General features: G+C 47.1%; 1 protein-coding gene across 1 annotated transcript in view; it reads right to left on the bottom strand.

The window, feature by feature from the left end:
* Positions 1-20,395, bottom strand: part of SEMA5A (semaphorin 5A) — a 302,092-nt gene that overhangs the window by 118,295 nt on the left and 163,402 nt on the right. Inside the window, exons 7-9 of the mRNA XM_056109051.1 lie at positions 14,620-14,905; positions 9,169-9,304; positions 1,236-1,440 (exon numbers count right to left, since the gene is read on the bottom strand). Of these exons, the coding sequence (XP_055965026.1) occupies positions 1,236-1,440; positions 9,169-9,304; positions 14,620-14,905 (627 nt within the window). The remainder of the gene's footprint in view (positions 1-1,235; positions 1,441-9,168; positions 9,305-14,619; positions 14,906-20,395) is intronic.

The raw sequence follows: 20,395 nt of genomic DNA, 5'->3' as shown, positions 1-20,395 counted from the left end.
AGCCAAGAATAAGTGCTAATCCCTGCTGGGTGTGACATTCCTCACCCCGTCCCCCAAAAATGTGTCTAGGAGAGCAGAAATGTGCCATGCCCTCAGCCTCACACTTGCGGGTGTTGAGATTGACCCCAATGGGTACTAGTTAACTCCCTGGAGCAAACTGAGATTCTCCCAGCAGTAGCACTGGCAGAGTCTTGTGAGAAAGTGGCGGTCAACACATGGGCCCCAATAACGCCTTCTACCCAATACCAATGTGCCGAAGTCATCCAAACCAGCACTCAACCAAACATCACTCAAGGACCTGCTTTCCTCATTTAGGGTCATTCAGAAGGAAAGTTTCCCAGAGCATCTGGAGGACACTTCCAGTTTACTTCAGGCAGAGTCCGATGCAGAAGAGAATGGGGTGGCAGGGGGGAGGGGGGCGTGACACTTTCAGGCCAGGCAAAACTGGACAAGGAACAGGCCTGGAACATGACCCCAGCTGGCTGTGCCATACAATGCTGTGAAAACTGCCCACCTGGGGTGGTTACTACAGAAACAAAATGGCCTTACTACCACTGGTAACTGATGAGGTTAGCAGCAAACATTTCTGTCAAACATGCCATCAGCTCCGCCTTTAGGAGAAATCCGTATGGCATCTGCAGCAGAGACAGAGAATTGGAGTTGGAGCTGAACCGCTTGGGACTCACCAAAGAAGCCAAGGGGAATATCTGAGCTCCAGTTTCCTCTTAAAATCTGCCACTGTTGGGGCCAGAGTGATAGTACAGCGGGGAGGGTGTTTGCCTTGCATGCGGCCAACCCGGGTTCTATTCCAAGCATCCTAGATGGTCCCCCGAGCACTGCCAGTAGTAATTCCTTAGTGCATGAGCCAGGGGCAACCCCTGTGCATCGCTGGGTGTGACCCAAAAAGGTAAAACCAAACTTTTTTCCCACTGTCATAAGTGATACAAATGGGAGGAGCCATGCCCAGTGGGCTTATTTTGAGTCATTGAGGATCAAGAGTTCTAAAAACAGACAGACATATCTTTAAGAAAATGGACTGTCCTTCCACAGAGAATCTTGCTTGATGTACAGGAGAAAGAGTGAAACGATCTTCCAAAGGAAGCAGGGAGTAGCCAGAGCTAAGGGAGATTTGTGGTCGTCGCTCTGGAGGGTGGAGAGGCCCAGATGTGGACCCTTGGACGGCAGGTTTGTGAGGGAAACCCCTGAGGAACTGGGGGGTGGGGGGAGTTACTTACCTGTGGCTAAGTAGATGATGTGGACCAGTGCGTCCCGGCTCTGCACGACGTCCACGGCCACGTGGGAGAAGCGGCTGTTGTCCTCCAGGAAGGCGGGGGTGGGGCTCACCGGCTGCACCACCTCGTGCATCAGGATGAACCTCTGTGCATCCTGCAGGTTCCTCTCTGTCAGGTTCACGTAGAGGCCCTGGTCCACTGTGCCGCACTGCAGGGAGGACAGGCCATGAGTGGAAGAGCACGGGCAGCCCCAGGGGTGACGTGGACCGCAACCGAGCCGAGGCACAAGCCACATGTTTAAACATGCATCCCTCCCTTCTCTCCCTACCCCCCCCCCCCACCAATGCACAGTGGAACCCAACATATTTGGGGAGCTTCTCCATGGCACTGTGAGGAGATTCATCGGATGTGTGAAAGGCATCGAGGAGGTAACACTGCTGAGTCCTATCTGAACCGTGAAAGCATCCATATTCCCTGGCACCTCTGAGACCCTCAGAAGCTGTGGCTGAGTGAGCACATTCAGCTGTGAATCTGGTGCCCATGCTGCAAAGGCAACCATCAATGATACCAGCAAGATTTATTCGTTTGCTTGTTGACCCATAAGCAATGGAGGGTTTCACGGCAGGAGTATTATGACTCTTTTATCTGTAAATTAGACACTAGTATCCTAATAACAGAACTACTACGCTGGTCTCATGGCTTTGAGCTCAAATTCCAAACTATAAATAAATGAAAAAGAATTATGTTCAGAGTCTAGGAATCTGGGGATTTAGAGAACAAATTTGCATGAGAAAAAGATAAGGGATGAGAGGGCTCACTAGGAAGAGTAGAGCTCATTTAATGAATTAGAGTTTTTTATTTATTAAAATCTATTTCTTAAAATTTTAATTTATATTTTGTTTTTGGGGGGACCTCGGAGAGCCTGGCAAGCTACCGAGAGTATCCCGCCCCATGGCAGAGCCTGGCAAGTTCCCCATGGCATATTCGATATGCCAAAAATAGTAACAAGTCTCACAATGGAGACATTACTGGTGCCCACTCGAGCAAATCGATGAACAACGGGAGGAGAGTGCTACAGTGTTTGGGGGGGGGGGGCATGCCCAGTAATGTTCAGGGGTTTCTCCTGGCCCTGCACTCAGGAATCATTCTTCATGGTTCTCTGGGGACTATAAGGGAAGCCGGGGGGGTTGAACCCGGGTTGGTTGTGTGCAAGACAAGTACCCGACCCACTGTACTATCACTCTGGCCACAAAGGGAGAAAGAGTAAGGGAAGAAAAGCTGTGAAAGCAGATAGGAAAAGCATTTTCAGAGACAGGAAATATCAAGCGGACGAATCTGGGTTAGTGGGGGGAGTGGGGTGGTGGAGCGGAGAATCAGGCATGGAAAATGATGAGAATTAAATTCCCAGCCGTGGGGTGTTCTGTAGATGGTTCGTGGCAAGGATACGATAAAAAGAGGCCGTGAAAGAGAGCAGAGCTTTCCCGGGGCTGAGCGCAGAATCAGACAGACCACTGTCACCTTCACTAGCTCTCTCTTGCTTTTATAAATTTTAAAATCCTGGGTCCCAGAAGGTCTGATCCAGGGCAGTACTTGATAGGAGTAGGTTTGATGGAAATGAATTTTTCCCTGTCCACGCCACCCAAAATCACCCTTTCGAACATGTCCTTTCTAATACTGGATTTTACAGCAGGTGAGAGGGGCAAACGCGTCAACTGGAAACTGCTTTTTTAAAAATAGATGATGGTTTCTGTAGCACTTGATAAAATGCCCTCCGTGCCATAAAACGATAAGCTAATTGTAGAATTAGAGGAGTCTGGAGTGAAATAGATTTCGAGTCTGACCCGAGGCTGGTTTAATGTCACACCTGCAGGGGTCCTGAGAGACGGGAGAGTGAGTAGGTGACATCAGGAGCAGGAAGCCACAGGGACAATTTGTCCAGGCGGTCTCGACCAATTCTGCTGTCAGAGACCATGTGACAGAACCAGGGCTGAGCGCTTATAAGTTAATTGAAAGTGTTTGTCAAGGCCAAGGAGTAAGACCATGTGCCTTGCTTGGGACTGTTATACTGAAGAAAACATGTCTCCATCCTGCAGTAGGAAGGGGAGTCTCAGATCCCCCGAGAGAGGGAGTCAATGAGTGGATACAGAAGTAGCTGTCCCTGGAGTCTGAGGGGCTGAACTTCACGATGACCATGTTTCACAGTCACACCCATACCAGATCAGGCACGCTGGCTCTCAGCCTGAGGAAATGCTCGGCTCATGCTACTGGACTTGCTCTGCATCTGTCCAAGTGAATTCTAGCTCTGAGAGCAACTTTGTGTTCAGCGGCTGAAACCTACGGCCAGTATTTAAGTCCAGTTGGCAATTAGCTCTCTGCATGCTGAGTGAAGGCCAGCAAATCTGCAAAGTTTTGAAAATATTGACATCAACAAAATCAGGATACGGGCTGGAGAGATAGTACAGGGGTTAACTGCTGGCCTTGCATGTAGCTGACATGGGTTCCAGCCAAATATGGTTCCCAAAACCCTACCAGGAGTGATTCCTGAATACCCATGTGTGATTGAAAGCGTCTATCTCCCAATTCAGGAAACAAAATGAAACTGAGACCCTCTCTGGGTTTGTTTTTTATTTTTTTAATTTTGGGGTCATACCTGGCGATGCACAGGGGTTACTCCTGGCTGTGCACTCAGGAATTACTCCTGGCAGTGCTCGGGGACCAAATGGGATGCTGGGAATAGAACCCAGGCTGACCGTGTGCAAGGCAAACACCCTGCCCACTGTACTATTGCTCCAGATCCCCTTTCTGGGTTCTTGACAATCAGCAGAGATTACCAGATTTTCTGGGGATGCTCAGGAAGCCTGAGTAGGTTGGAGCAAGAGCAGGACCACTCCCCAACACTTGTGGATCCAATGCCTAGACCTTACACCTCAGGCACTGCATGCACCGAAGCTGCCGGTGTGATGCTGCGATTTGCCATAGAAGTGTTGCTTTGCCCTCTTTCCCGAGGACAGGCTCCTAAAACCTTTGAGATGTCTGAGGCAATGAGAGCTGGCAATGTGACTGTTGTTACTACTAGACTCCTAGAAATACCTAGAGAACTGACCACACGACCAGGGGGCCTAGAACTATCTCTCCCCCCCTCCCCCGACCTCTGGATGAATGATCGTTGACCAAAGTTTCAACTGTTTATATAATCAAACCTCCAGAGAGGTGCCCCATAGAGGGTGTCACATGGAGGCAGAGGGCAGGGGGAGCTCAGAGGGGCACGGAGTTCCTGGCCCCTTCCCTACTCATGCCCTTGCAAGCTTCTCCATCCGCCTGGACCTGAGCTGAAGTTTTTTTCTATCTGTTTGGGTCACACTCAGCGATGCTCAGGGCTTACTCTTGACTCACACACTCAGAAGTTACTCCTGGAGATGCTGGGAATCGAACCCAGGTTGACCGTGTGTACGGCAAACACCTTATCCGCTGTGCTATCACTCCATCCCCATTTCTGAAGTCTTTTGCAGCAAGATGATACGTGGAGTTCCGTGAACCAGCAAATTCAGCAAATTTGCTCTAGCAGATTCATCCAACCAGAAGAAAGGGGCTCTGGGGTGACTCTCCAAGGGACAACCCAGAGGTCAGGACCTCAGGATGCCCAGCCTCAGGCTGGGTGGTCTGCTCCTCCCCCGGGGAGGAAATGGAGCTGAACTGCTGGGATGTGGGGAGCACCCGTGCCTCAGGACCGCGTGGGAGAACTCTTCCAACCAGCTGGGGAGTGACACCCTGCCTTGCTTTCCCTGTCAGCCTCTAATGAATAAGCCACCTAAGGATTCTTCTTCAAATATTTGGAAAGCCACTTAAATTTACAATGCTTATTTATTGGCTTGTAAGTAACCCACCTAGCCCTCTAATGGGCTGCAAATCCTCCAGTCCTGCCTCAGCTGCTGGGCTCCAGCAGTGTCTGTGCGACACTCTGGGGACTTGGTACAAGAGGAAAACAATAAAAAGCAGTAAAACCCACAGTCATCACCCCCTCTTGGCGACAACCCAGGCCGGCTGTCGTGCTAACAACTCCGAAAGTGATCCAGTAAATAACTGTGGAAGTTTTTAACACAATCTTTGCCTTGGGTTCATTTGGTTGTTTCAAGGACAAGTCCATCTGGTCCTGTCGCTGGCCTTGAATCAGAGATCCAATCACTTAGCCCAGCGCCAGGGGCCCTGACACTGAGGTTTCCTTCATTCCATTCCCCCACAAACATGCATGTGGCAGCCACATCCTTTCCCTGCTCCTCCCTTTAACCTCCTCATCTCCTTCCTCCCGCTTAGGGCTTTGGCGGCTATTCTGGCCCCGGTATCTTGAGCAGCAGCAGCAGCAACAGCTACAGATGCAAATTCATGACAGAAAATTGCACCCCGTGTCACCCCAGCTAGATCTCTGCTCAGGACAACCGTTGTTAGTGCCTGATGTTTTCCTGAGTCTGGATGGTATGGGGGGACCAGAGCCTCTAATGGGATGTCACCTGAGTGACAGCTCATGAAAATAATAGTTTATGTTGCTTTCATTTCCATTTAATCTTCGTGCATAAGGTCTTCCAGCACCATACTCTCCAGTTCCCTCAGTCACTGACCCAATGCCCACTCCCATCTTCTCCTGGCCTGGCCCACTCTGTTTCTGCAGGGATCATCTTCAATCGTGATTTGAGACTGCATTCAACCTTGAAAAATCATGCGCCATCCTCCTCTCCTTTCTAGTTCTCTACTTTATGGCTACTTTTCTTTAGGAAGTGCCCAATCATATATGAATGATCAGGAGATACACAAAAAGGGAAAACTTCTAACCGCTCTGCCCTACAGGTGACTGCACATACACACACACACATACACACACACACACACACACACACACATACATGCATCTGCTGGAGGGATCCTGCATGAAAATAAACTTCCGTTATGTGCCAGTCTGGAAAGGCTCCAAACTATTCCATTAGGAGGCCGTGTAGTGGAGCTCTCAGGCACAGCAAACCCAAAGAAGACATGCAGTTCCTGTTCGTACTGCAGCCTACGAAAGAACTGCCATCATCTGGAGCTTCAGTTCACCCCAGTTCTTGAATTCTTCTCAAGACAATCTCAGCTAAGCAAGCTCCCTGTGCAGTGGTGGCCACTTCCCGAAGGCCCTGCGACCTCCCCCAGAGGGCGGGCCCCACCCTGTCACACATATCCAAGTTCCAAGCACAGGAAATTAGCAGACCTGTGTATGATGGACACAACCCGGCAGAAGGTGTGCACGGTAGCCACTGCCCAGAGGCGGTGTCATCTGACAGAGTCTATTAAGTCATGGTGAAGATGTTTGTGCTAAAAATAGCTGGAAATGAAAAAATGATAAAGGACCCGAGCACTGATGCTCAAGTAGGAGGTGAGGAGCACCCATTGCTGTCCCGTCCCATGATGTATGAATGAAGGAGTTGGCCTGGAAGGAGAGGAAACTGCTGGGGCCTAGGGTCCAGGGAAGGGAGAGGGGAGGCTGAGGCTGATGCTGGTGGGGCATACAAACTCGGGACACTTAGAATGAATGCAGTGTGCTGAGACAGTGACATTGTGCTAGAGTTGGGCAGTGAGCTCAACTCACTGATGCATCAGAAAGACACGGCACCTTCCATTGACACCATGAAAAGTAATGAATTGATTAAATAGTTATGTACCTATTAAGAATCTTTGTTCATTTTCTTAAGCTCCAGAAATTCCCAGGAAGATTCCTCAAGCAGTTAGTTCCCAGTTTAGTGCCCCAACATTCAGAGACAGGGTCAAGATTTAGATGCAGAGCTGGACCAAGGGGCCAGGCAAGTGTTTAGTCAATACCCCTTGTGTACTTCCACGAGGCCTGGAATTAGCAGAGGAGCAACCGCCATTCCGGGCTTGCCACACACTGCCAGTGAGCCCGACCTGCATAATCAATTTCTTTCTCCTCTGCTGACCTTTCTTTGTGGCAGGGCTGAGATAATAAATATTAATCTTATCACTTGGTTTCCTGACTTATAGAGTGAGGATAATGACGCCAACCTCCCCAAGTTGCTGAGAGGGGAGAAATGTAGCAAAGTACACAAAGCGTTTATAGAACCTGTGACCCCTCAACCCCCAATCATCATCATCAAAGAGAACGCCCAGTAAACAAAGAGCATCCATCAGCACGACCAAAACTCATCCCTAAAATGTTCCCCTTCATGAGGATCTTACTTCCTTATTTCACTGAAGAAAATGTGCAGCCAAACATACATACACACACACACACACACACACACACACACACACACACACGTGGTTCCATGAAAACAGTTAGGAGGACATGGAAACCCAGGATGTCACTCACAGTTCCAGCTCTTGCAAAACAGAAAACGAAAAAAATAAATAAAAAATAAACACGAACTTGCTCTTCAAATGATTATACTTGAACAGTCCCTGGAAAAGTGCAAGTAAAGTGGAATACAATAAAATTTTTTATTTTCCAGTGTTCTCCAAGGGCAAGGGTGGCATATGCCAGGATGGTTAATAATATGGAGGCTGGCTGCAGAATCCAGGTCACCATCAGACGAGAACCATATGCCACAGAGAGGTCGGGGCTTGGTGTCTGAATAGCAGAGCTGGGATCCCCGGCCGACCAGGACTGCTGTGTGCCCCTGCTGGCCTCTCTGCTCCCTTTATGGTAAGGTGCTCGCCAACATGGTCCAGCCCACACAGAACTGATGTGTGCAGAGAGCATCAGCAAAGTGTCTGTGAGTTGGCAGTACTAAAGTTTAGACCACCATTGACGACGTAGAAGATGGTGGTTCCAAGGATGAGTGGGGGTCCCATGGATCCCCAAACCAAGCCTGCCAATGGAACTGGCCATTCGTCTACCCCCATTCCTGTGCTGTATCCTCACTGTGTTTCTGTCTGTAGAGGGAACCTCTGAGAAGTTACCTCAGGCTAAATGAGGTTCTATGAGGGGAGTCTGATGCTCGCTGAGGAGAGTCCACAAGGGATAGACACGGCAAGCACTTGGCAACTACACTAGAGTGAGGAAGCCAGAAATAACGATGTGAAGGAACCTTCTACAGAAGGTTCATGGAAGCACTGTGAGAAATGAGTGCCTTGGGGGCTGGAGTGATAGCACAGCAGGCAGGACGTTTGCCTTGCAGGCGGCCAACCCAGGTTTGATTCCCAGCATCCCATATGGTTCCCTGAGCACTGCCGGAGGTAATTCTTGAGTACTCAGCCAAGAGTAACCCCTGAGCAGAGTAACCCCTGAGCATCGCTGGGTATGACTCAAAAAGGAAAAAGTCAAAAAAAAAAAAAAACCACGAAGAAATGAGTGTGCATTGGCTGAGCAACCAAACGGGAGTCACCGGCTTCATCTCTCTGGACTGAGTTGCTTCCAAGCAGGTGCAGAGGGAGCAGATGGCGCATGGAGCCCCCGCGAGCTGCCAGGCCTCCCACTCCATGATGTAGGAGTGAGTGGCACCATCTGTTCCATCTCCCCAGCAGCGCCAACGCACCCCTCACCTCAGCAGGAAATCTTGCCACATTCCCAAGTAGACACAAGCACTGTCTGATCAGCTCCTAGCTCCCGGCACAAAACGCCGTTCAGGAGCGCAATGTTCAACAGGCCCTTGGTTTGGGGGCCAGCAAAGGTTCCGGGGGCGACTAGCCCTGCCTGTCACAGTAGGTAGGACTTAGCAGTCCAGTCTCTGGGGGAAGAGTGGACAGAGGGTGCTTCGCAAGGCCAGGAGCCTCCACTGAGTGAAGACCTAAGCCTGCCTGCGTGAGCCCCTGAGGTTGGCCTGCGCCCCGTCTCCATGGGATGAGGGCTCCCAGGGGCCTGTGATTCTCCCAGTTTGTCCCAGCCTGTCCATGCCAGCTCTGTGGCATCCTTCTAGAGACCTGACCTGCTGGATTCACGATTTCCTGAACTCACCTGGAAGTTGGGGTTGGGGTTGGGGTATGGCAACCAGGCAGAGCGTGAGTTTTCCTGGTACTTGAAGGGTCCATTGAAGGCCTGAGAGATGGCGCTCAGGTTGAAGACACATACTGCTGAGGCGGCAATGCTGTTCCTGAGGAGGGAAAGAAGAGGCAGAGGGTCAGAGAGCACCACCGTGACCCCCAACTTCTACAAACTTGGGCTTTGTAGAACCTTCTAGAAGATCACAGACAGACACAGATTCCAGCTTGCAAATGCCTCAGGGACCGGGACAGAGGGGAGGGAGGAAAGGAGGGAGAGAGAGAGAAACGGAGAGATAGGAAGACAGACAGACATTCTCTATGAAGAGAATTTCTCTGTGAACCTCCCAAGGGACTGTGTTCCCTGAGGCTCGTGTGGAGAAGAAATACTTAAGTGGAGAAACATGGCTATTCGGCAGTTACAACTTGTAATCCAGAGGGGGAAGATTAACTCACTCAGCCGGAACAGGGTGACAGAGATTCTAGAGCTGCATGTCACACTTCTAAACTCAGCAGGAAAAACTTGGCCCTCTCACCTGTCCCTCTGGCTACATTAACGGTAGCCAAATGCCCTTTTTCATGATCCCCAGATAGTTGTGATCTTTCATAATTAAAAAAAAAACTACTGTAAATATGCTGCAAAAGTGCTTGTTAGAGAAGCCTTCTCGCTCTCTCTCTCTCTCTCTCTCTCTCTCTCACACACACACACACACACACACACGAGTTGAAAACATACTTTTTTTTTAAATTTTATTTATTTATTTTTTTTAATGAAAATGAATTTCCATTTTCTTTTATTTCCTATAATTTCTTTTTTTCTTTTTTTTTTATCATTTATTTTTTATTAGTGAAACACCATGAAGTATACTTATAGACTCACAAATTTTTGTGCTTGGGTTTCAGTTATACAATGATCAAGTACCCATCCCTCCACCAGTGCCCATCCTCCCCCACCACGGGTCCTATCATCCCTCCGACCCCCCATCCTCCCCCCCCCCCCCCCGTCCCACCCTGCCGCTGTGGCAGGGCATTCCTCCCTGTTCTCTCTCTCTTCTTTTGGGTACTGTGTTTTGCCAGAGAGGCATTAAGTGGCAGTCATGTTTGGTCTATAGACCACTTTTAGCATGTCTCTCCCACCCTGGGAGGGTCTTCACAACACCCTTTATTTGGTGCTCTCTTCTCTATCTGAGCTTCCTTCTCACCTAGCACATGTGGCTGGCCTTCAAGTAATGGAGCAAAATTCCTGGTACTAATCTGAGCCCTTCCTGGGTGTTAGTCTCCCGTTTTGTTGCTTTATGTTCCCCAGATGAATGCAATCTTTCTGTGTCTATCCCGCTCTTTCTGACTCATGAAAACATACTTTTAATCTGAAGGGTCAGAGGATAAGAGAGATTTGGCAGAACCCTGATTCATAAAGAAAATCATGAATTCTAAAGACAGAATTCTGCACGTACTGCCATATAAGTACCGCATGCTAACCGATAGACCAAACATGATTGCCACTCAATGCCTCTCTTGCAAACCACAGAACCCAAAAGGAGAGAGAGAGAGAACAAAAGGGAATGCCCAGCCACAGAGGCAGAGTGGGATGGAGGGGATGGGGGGTGGGAGGGATGCTGGGACCTGTGATGGTGGATGACGGGCGTTGGTGGAGGGATGGGTACTTGATCATTGTATAACTGAAACCCAAGCACCAAAATTTGTAAGTCTATAACTGTACCTCGTGGTGTTTCACTAATTAAAAAAAAATACAGAATTCAAGTGTCTTAGAGAGTCTTTTGTTTGTTTTGGCTTTGGTTTGGGTGCCACACCCCGTGATGCTCAGATCTTACTCCTGGTGGGACTAGGGGACCATCTCGGGTGCCAGGGATCTAACCCGGGTTGACTGCATGCAACGCAAGCATCCTACCTGCTATACTTCTGCTTAGGCCCCGTGCCTTGGAGTTTTCTTATCAAGATTCTTAGAAACTTGGGCCCTTTTCACCAGGATAAAAACAGCACACTCTTTACTAACCACACATTTTGCCTTTAGAGCTCAGAGCTGGTGTTTCATGGTAATGCTCCTAGCCAATAACCAAGCTCACTGATCAATGTTTTCTTCAAAGAAAAAGTCACAGAAATTTCTAGACGAATACAGCTCCCTCATACTTGGTTTATGGATGGGACTAATATTGAATAGATATTGGGTGCCAGGCTAAAGGCTTTCCAAATTCCAACTCGCCAGATCTGTAGAAGGTGAGGGGAAACTCACTGAACAGGAAAATGCGGCACAGAGAGGTAACGTCACTGGCCAGTCACTCCACAGGGAAGCTTGTTTCATTCCTAGGCACTCTGGCTGCAAAAGGCAAGATTCTGATTTTTCTGTGAAAGCGTGGTGTGAAGACAAATAAAGGTGTGGGGAGAAGTGAAGGTGTGAGGAGAAGTGAAAGTGTGAGGAGATGTGAAGGTGTGGAGAGAAGTGAAAGTGTGGAGAGAGGAGAAGGTGTGGAGAGAAGCGAAAGCATGAGGAGTGAAGGTGTGGAGGAAAGTGAAAGGGTGAGAAGTGAAGGTGTGGGGAGATGTGATGGTGTGAGAAGTGAAAGGGTAGAGGGAAGTAAAGGTGTGGAGAGAAGTGAAAGTGTGAGAAGTGAAGGTGTAGAGGGAAGTGAAGTTGTGGAGGGAAGTGAAGGTGTGACAACGTGAAAGTGTGAGAAGCAAAAGTGTGAGAAGAAGGGAAGGTGTGAAGAGAAGTGAAAGGGTGAGAAGTGAAGGTGTAGGAGAAGTGAAGGTGTGAGCCCTTGGCAAAGCACCTGGGACACATCACCTTATTTGCACAGAGAATCACTGTGGGTTCAAAAGTAGCTGTGTTTGAAAAATGTATTTTCAAGAGCTGGTGAGAAGAATCTGGAGAGAAAGCGAGAGAGAGAGAGTAACTGCATCTCATCCAGTGTAGACGTACATGCTGGGTGTCTTCCAATGCATTTATTACATTAAACAAAAGGTCGGCTCTAGCCCGAAACTAATTTTTTCGAGTATCTAATTTGACCAGTCATCATCTTGGAACTGCTCAAACACGGTCCTGCTGTAGCTTTGAAAAGTGGTACTATCACCGGGAGAATGAAGAGCTAAAGTAAGCCAAGCTCCCATTGTGTACAAATTGATGTCAGCTGAGCAACTGAACATTCATCTTGTGCAGCCTACACTATTTCTTAAGCAACATTCTGGAAAGCAAATCAACTTCAGAAGCTATAAATTGATTCTTTAAAAGGAAAGTATCAAGGAGGGAAAATAACCTCTGGGGTTGGAAACCAAATATACAACAATAAAGATGGCCAGGGTGGTGGGGGCAGGTGGGGAGCTATCCATTTTAGCCTGATTTTTCATGTCAAGAACAAGACTCCTTCTGGGGTAGACATTATTATGAAGCAAATTGCACACTTAAGTGGTAAAAAGAGCAGAAAGGAAAGATTTACAGGAAAAGAAGATGCAGATAAAGTGGCTCGCAGATATACCATTCAGGAGCATCTCTGAGGCACGGCAAGCACCAAGTGAGGCCAAGAGACCAGATGTTGAGGTTTTCCCAGTGACAGGGTTGTCCTCGAAACTAAAACCAGGACCAGGGGCTGGAGTGAAAGTACCGCAGTAAGATGCTTGCCTTACAGGTGGCTGACTCAAGTGTGATCCCCAGCATTGCACATGGTCTCCCAAGCTCCATCAGAGTTCTGAGTGTAGAGTCAAGAATAACACCTGAGAATTGCCAGGTATGGCTCCCAAACCAAAAACTAAATAAATATCCCCAGACAAACCAGAAGACACAGTCAGCCTACCCCACAGAGTGATGCCTCCAACCCTTCTAGGCCTGAGTCATGCACCTAAAAACACTAAAAGATAATAGCTTTTGCCTAAAGGATTAGGTGTCCCCCATTAGAGATTTACAGAACAATTCCTCTGAAATCCACCTTACGCAGGCAGCTTGGCTCCACAACTGCTGAGACGTGGAGAGCTGAGGCCTCAGTCTCCATGGGATGAGGAGTCTGTGGGCGGGTGTGGTTGTGTTGAATCTTAACAGAGCACATCACCCAGGGGTGTAAGTGTGAGGCCTGGAGATATCCATCAGCATGAACAGGAGATCAGGAAACTGCATTACCCAGCCTACGAGTGTCATTTCTGAAGCTACGAATCGCATCCTTATCACACTCCCACCAAAAAAAAACAACAATTTATTTTTGTTTTTACAGATTGTTTTCAAAATCTGGACTCCACACCAGGCTGTTTCCACTCAGGGTGCTCCAGAGGGGTCAGTCAAGAGTCCTCCCTGCCCCAGGGACCCAGCCCCAGAAGCCGACTCCCACTACCCAACAGCCGCCATGCTCCAGGTCACTTTCTGGACTGCAGGATCACGACATTTCCTATCCATTGTTCATAATTACCACACCATATTTGATGGAGTTCAGACAGTAGGCAACAGATCATAGAGAGAAATATGTATGTATATATATATATATACATATATATATATATATGAGTGCCTCTTCGGTGCTGGTGGTGTGCTTGAGGTGTAAGAGGAGAGAGGGGAGAACTCAGTACACAGTGCTCAGTAACAGGAAGTGACCAGCATAATCCCGCCCCTTCACCTCCCCCAGAGGTGCCATTCAAGTTCACAAGTTCTCAGAGTGCCCGGCAAGCTACTGGGAGTCGAGAGTATCCTGCCCACAAGGGCAGAGCCTGGCAAGCTCCCTGTGGCATATTCGATATGCCAAAACCAGTAATTATAACAGGTCTCATTTCCCTGACCCTGTAAGAGCCTCCAATCATTGGGAAAGAGTAAGGAGAGGCTGCTAATATCTCAGGGCTGGGACGAATAGAGATGTTACTGGCGCCCACTTGAGTAAACTGATGAACACCGGGATGACACTGATACAGCGCTACAGTTTTCAAAACCCCATCATCTTGAATGATGGCTTAACATGCAGTTTGGGGCGTGAGAAGGTGCGCTCAGCTACGCGTGGGGAGGTGAGACGAGAATCAGGTGATTCCAAAGGTAAGACTTCTTAGAATACTCAGTATTCGCTAGGCACAAACACATGACTCTATATATAGAGGAAAATGGGACACGGAAAATATAAACCAGCATTTCAGAAAGTGCCCAGAAAATGATGATGAATCGGGAAGAAAGAAACGTTCAGTCCAAGCATCCCTTATGGCTACTAGAAGGAGAGATCACAAGTTTGGGGGATTAGCCACTTTCTCCCCACAACCGATTCAGAAACCACCCCTCATCTTTGAGTTACACTGAGTTCACTCTCAAAGGCTCTTTGGTCTGTTAGCCCAGGAACATGAGAGCCATTTCCTTTCGGGTCCCTTGGCAACCTCTGGGGTGAGAGAGGAAGAGGCTGGTAGACAAGGAAGGTGGGGACGCGGAGGGCAGCCACGGTTTCCAGGTACGTACACGTTGGTAGTGAAGATGCCGTAGATGAGGTCGAGCTCGGGCAGGAAGAAGGTGCCCTGCAGCTCGTGGTAGTAGAAGGGCAGCTCCCCCGGGCGGGAGCAGTTCAGCCTGGCCTTCATGAAGGTAGTCCACGTGTCCTCCAGCAGGAAGCGCCCGCCGATGTCGTTCTTGCAGACCCGGGCGGCTCTGGAGAACACGGTCTTCCCACAGTCGTGCTCCACGGCGTTTTCTCGGAAGAAGAAGTAAGTGAAATTCCCAATATCATACGACGACACGAAGTTTGGCTCTGGAAACAGAAGGCACAGAGGAAAAGTCTTAGCAGTCATGAGGGACTGCATCTGTCAGCTGGCAGAGTGCCTCTTCAGCGGTGGTGGTGTGCTTGGGGTGTAGGAGGAGAGGGGGGAGAACTCGGTAAACAGTGCTCAGGCACAGGAAGTGACCAGCATAATCCCGCCCCTTCGCCTGCCCCAGAGGTGCCATTCAAGTTCACATGTGACTTTGAAGGAGCAGCAAAAAGATCATGGACACACGTAGAGTGTGCTCTGTATGCTCTGTCCACTCTTACATAGCGTTCTGAAAGAACGACAGAAAGTAAGAAGCAAAATACGAAATGAGATTCAGGGTCCAGACTAGGAATAAACCTTTATTTGCTTATTTCAGGGTTCCTGGGGAGTCTCCTTAGACCTGAGGAAGGGTTGTCAGATTGAATTAATGACTTTCAGCTCCTTTGATATCATACTTCACTTAAAATTGAGATTAGAAATGACAAAATTAAGCCAGAGAGATAATATAGTGGGTAAGGCACTTGCCTTGCAAGACCATCTCAAGTCCAATCTCTGGCACACCAAAGGGTCCCCAGAGCCCCACAGAAATGATCCCTGAGTAAGAGCTAGGAGTAAGCCCTGAGCACCTTTGGGTGTGTCTCCCCAAAAGACACCAATGTAGCATTTTTTCCTTAAATTTTTAAATAATTTAGAGATTAGGACCTACTCATTTTAATTTTATAGCAATCACAGAAAGTTGTTATCATTTCCTGTTTGAGCCCATGAATGAGATGCTATCCTGTCAGTATTTGCTAAATTCTAACATTTACAATTAAAAATGAAGGTCTGATCTGAGTCTGTGCTTCTCTAATTCTAGAAATTTCCATTCAATCAGCAAGTGTTAACTTTTATGGAGCAATTAGAATACTATGGCAATAACCTTTGGTGTTCAAAAGTTGACTGAAAGAGTCACACAGCTGCTTTACTCACAAGGAACATTTCACAGACCGTTAGGACAATTCAATAGGCTTGATCTCAGAAAGATTCAGGCAGATTGTGCCAGAATCGGTATTAATGGCTGACCAGCTACCAAGTTTTTCTGTAAAGCATTAATGTTAATAGGGATATGCACCCAGGCTCAAAATGTGGACACAGAAATGCTCAGAAATGTGGACACAGATGCTCAGAAATGTGGACACAGAGGCTGACAGAAGCTGTCATTCACTACTATGATGTCCAGAAAGACTGGTAACTAATTTCCAGTCAATTTATCTCTATAAATGTTGTCATAAAATGTTTCCACTGAATTCAATTTTACATGTAAAAGGTGTAATAAATGTTACAAATTGTATCTGTAAGTTGTTTTTCTCCTCAATCCATTATATTATACTGAAGTCATTTAGGTATCTGAAGAAAGAGAGACTTCAATAACAACTGAGTTTAATTTATAAACTGTCACGCATACTGCTATATCATCATTGCTTTAACTTGATAGGAATATTAAAAAAAACAAGGATTGCATTAAAATGTATGAAATGTAAGTCCTGTGTATATGTGTGCGCATATATACATATATTTATATTTACAGAATGTTTTAATATCCTAGAGAGAAGTTCATAAAAGCAGCAGGTTATAAATCTCTGACCTCTGCTTTGGAAAAATAAGGCTTTCTGAGCTTGCATTCCTTATGAGTCTCCAAAAGAATAAAAACAAAAACTGGGAATAATCACAAAACTGTATTTGGTTTCTAAAAATTCACTTGCATTTTATTAAATATTTATTTATTTTTGCTTTTTTTTGGGGGGGGGTCCACCTGGTGATGCTCAGGAGTTACTCCTGGCTCTGCACTGAGGAATTACTCCTGGCAGTGCTCAGAGGACCATATGGGAAGCCAGGGATCAAAACTGGCTCAGCTGCATGCAAGGCAAACATCCTCCTCGCTGTACTATCGCTCCAGCTCCTCACTTGCACTTTCAATCTAAAATCGAAGCAACATCATTTCTGAACAGGTCCTACATCGAGGTTCATGAACCCAGACTAGAGTTTGCTCATCGCATGGAAGATATCAAAGACACTGATTGACCTCGGGTGCAATGCAGAAAAGAAACACCGAAGGCGCAAGGGAAGAACAATTCTTACTCTGAGGCAAAGCTCACCGGAGCGATCAAACACTCCAAGATGAACAACTTCTGCCATGAACCTGGGGTAAAATGTGATGAGATCCACACAATGAAGATTTCTGGGAGATCTGGAGAAGGACCAAGAAGGGGCTGTGAGGGTCCAGAGACACCATGGCTCTCTCAGCTCAAGCTGCAAACTTCAGGTGAGGGGAAAAACTCTGCATTCAGAACATTACATGCATCTACTCAGGCAAGTCCCGAAAGTTCCCAAGGTGAAATCCTTGTCAACTTCCTGACTTGGAGAGGCAGAATCTAGCACACAAAGATTGAGTGACTTGCCCCATCACACACTGGAGGCCGGGGGCCCAGACGAAAGGGAGAGAAGTGAGGTGTGAGTCGAACATCCTGAATCCCAGGTCAGACCTGCAGCTCTGTTGGCTATCGACTACATTGAAAGATAAAAATGTCATCAACGGAAGACTCAAAAGTTTACGGTGAGTCAAGAGTTGGGTTTCTGGTCTCGGACAGAAAAGCCAAAATGGTGACGAGGTTTACTCAGAAATGAGGTCAGGGAAAGTTCAGACCCACTGAGACGGAGAGGGATGCCCAAAGGACACTTTGGCCTACCATTCTCACAGAGAACATCAGCCAGGAGAGCAAGATTCGGACTCTGAGGCTAAGTGAGATCTTGTTGGGAAGCGTCTGCCCCGGTTGCAGAGACACCATTTCAGATGGCTTCCTCACAGCCAGGGTACCAGTGTGGGCTGCTGAGTGTGTCTGGACCTGCTCTAAGGCCCAAACCCCGAAATGGTCTCATTCAGATTTCTCAGGAAATTCTGAGAAATGGGAACAGACCGGCACACAGATTCCACAGAGAATTCCAGTCTCTCTAAACCACCCTGAATCCCACTTTTTGACCCCTGAACATAACCAGGTGGACCCAAAAAAGCAAAAATAAATAAACAAAGGATAAAATGCAAGTGAATTTTAGGTAGAAATGCCCAGGCACAGTTTCTTTTTTATTCCTGCTGCAAAATGAGTGCTCCCTACCGAGTATCTGCTGCTCTAATTCACCCCACATTACAGGCCCAGGCACTCGTGTGTGGGGGCCGAGCTCCATCTGTAAACACTGGTGCTCTTCATGATCTTCAGGTGGTGACGGGTCCCTGGGAGGAGTTCTGCTGGAAAACTGGGAAGCCCTAGTTCTTGGAAAGTGGCGCCTTTAGAAACTCAGCCCAAAGCCCATTCCTTTTCCGAAGTCAGTGGGGAAAATAAACGCAGGAATAACTGCCAAACAGCCAGTCAAAAAAATCTCTTGCCTTTGCAGATAAATCTAAGGGCAGGGGCTGTCTGAGACTCAGCAGACAGGATAATCAGATGCACACTGTTATTTAAGTTCTGTCTCTGGTTGGAACGCAATTCACCACAGATTGTATAGCTAGCACTTCCGCACAAACTAAGTCATAATGAGGCATCAGGGTCTTCCCGCCAATGAGAGTGAGGGGATGAAGGAGACATGAGAGAAAGAATGCCACTGTTCACTCGCTTCTCCTAAGAGCTAGAAGGAAAAGGTGTGTTGCTAATGCCAAATACAAAATGGTGAGTTCTGAGGGCTGGAGTAACAGCACAGAGGGTAGGGTGGTTGCCTTGCACGTGGCCAACCTGGATTTGATCCCCGGCATCCCAAATGGTTCCCCAAAGCACCGCCAGGATTAATTCCAGAGTGCAGAGTCAGGAAAAAGCCCTGAGCATAGCTGGGTGTGGCCAAAAAAATAAATAAATAAAAGAAGAAGGTGGGTTTGTCTCAGCTCAAATACAAAAACAAGGAAAAAAACAAACTGGGAAGCTGGTTTTTTTTTTATGCATGTAAAAGATACTGATGATATTGATTGAATTTTAGGCGTGTTATGAAAAGGACTGCTTCACTGTATGTTTATAACTTAGATTTTTACTTATATAACTGTGCTCATAAAGATGGGATAACTTCTCTTCTCCATGAGAAGAGAATCCCCACGAGAATCAACACGAGAAGGAAAGAGAATCAGAAGAGAATCAACACGAGAAGGAAAAAACGCATAAAAGAAAAACTCAAATGAGTTTGAGATTATGACCATGCAAAATCAAATGTGGAGTATCCATGCGAGTCTCCATCCTTGACTGCCCCCACTCAGGGGTCCCTAAGGTGCACAGGCACAGATGAACCACTGGCCATCACACAAATGACCGATACTCACGGGAGAGAGACACTTCTCAGTAGGAACGAAATGAACATTGAAGACAGAAAGTCCAACCTTCCAACCCTACAAAGACTTGTGAGAATAAAGATCTATCACAAATTTGTTTGTGATCCAAGGCCAGTTTGGGACCTTGTGCTAAAGTTGGGCCAGTGGGGTAGGAACCTGTGAACCACGGCTCTGCCAACAGCACCAAGAAACCCTGAGCTGGGCCACTTGCTCCTGGAATTCTCCATCCTGACAACCAGGGAAGACCTACAGTGCCACAAGGGTTAAAGACGTTGACACAGGGTGGAATCCAGTTCAATCACAGTGATAATGACTATCCCATGATCTGATTTCCCTTCGCATAACATACTTAGTAAAAGCTCCTATAATCATGACTCGTCATCAAATTTTCATGGGTTAAGCTTAGCAGAAATCAGAATGGAAGGAATCTTTATACAACCACAGTTCTAAAAACAGCAAGCTCTTTTAAAGAAAGAAAGCGAAGTGAAGAGAAACATTCTTGAATTAGCCAGAGGTTTCCATCCCTCTAAAGCGATGGTGCTGGTCACTACCCAAACCATTTCCATACACAGTCCTAAAATTCGCACCTTCTCATCACACATCTGGTTTTCCTTATAACAGCTACACGAAAATACTCTGCAGGGGTTCCAACCTAAATTTAATTTCATCCAGGTAGCGATTAAGGCAGGGCAATTAAAATCAAATTAAGTAAAATAAAGTTTAAAAGCCACGAGTAGACTAAAGTTCTCTCATTCAGACTTCTGGGAGAAGACAAGTAAACAACAGGGACATGGAAGGAACGCATCAGTGTATGTGTAGGCAGAGCACATACATACTACATATAGCATGGATATATATATATATATATATATATATATATATATATATATAGCTCAAGACTTCCACCTACTGGCTGTAGGAACTCAGTCAACTTATGAAGGGCATAGATTCTCAGTTTCCTTGTTTTAGAATGAAAGTTGAGAACCATATCTTATCGCCGTGAATATCAAGGGCAATTATCAAAGGATATGTCAACACCTGATACTCAGCTATTAATCACCTGGATTACTGTAGATAAACATTTATCCAAAAGACAAATACGTTAATATGTAAATTTTTAATAGTGTGTTAATGTGTGGCTATGTAAATA

Source organism: Sorex fumeus, unplaced genomic scaffold, assembly GCF_029834395.1.
Source record: "Sorex fumeus unplaced genomic scaffold, SorFum_2.1 ptg000264l, whole genome shotgun sequence".
NCBI lineage: Eukaryota > Metazoa > Chordata > Mammalia > Eulipotyphla > Soricidae > Sorex > Sorex fumeus.
The sequence above is the reverse complement of the archived record's forward strand: the minus strand, read 5'-3'. Positions and strand labels throughout refer to the sequence as shown.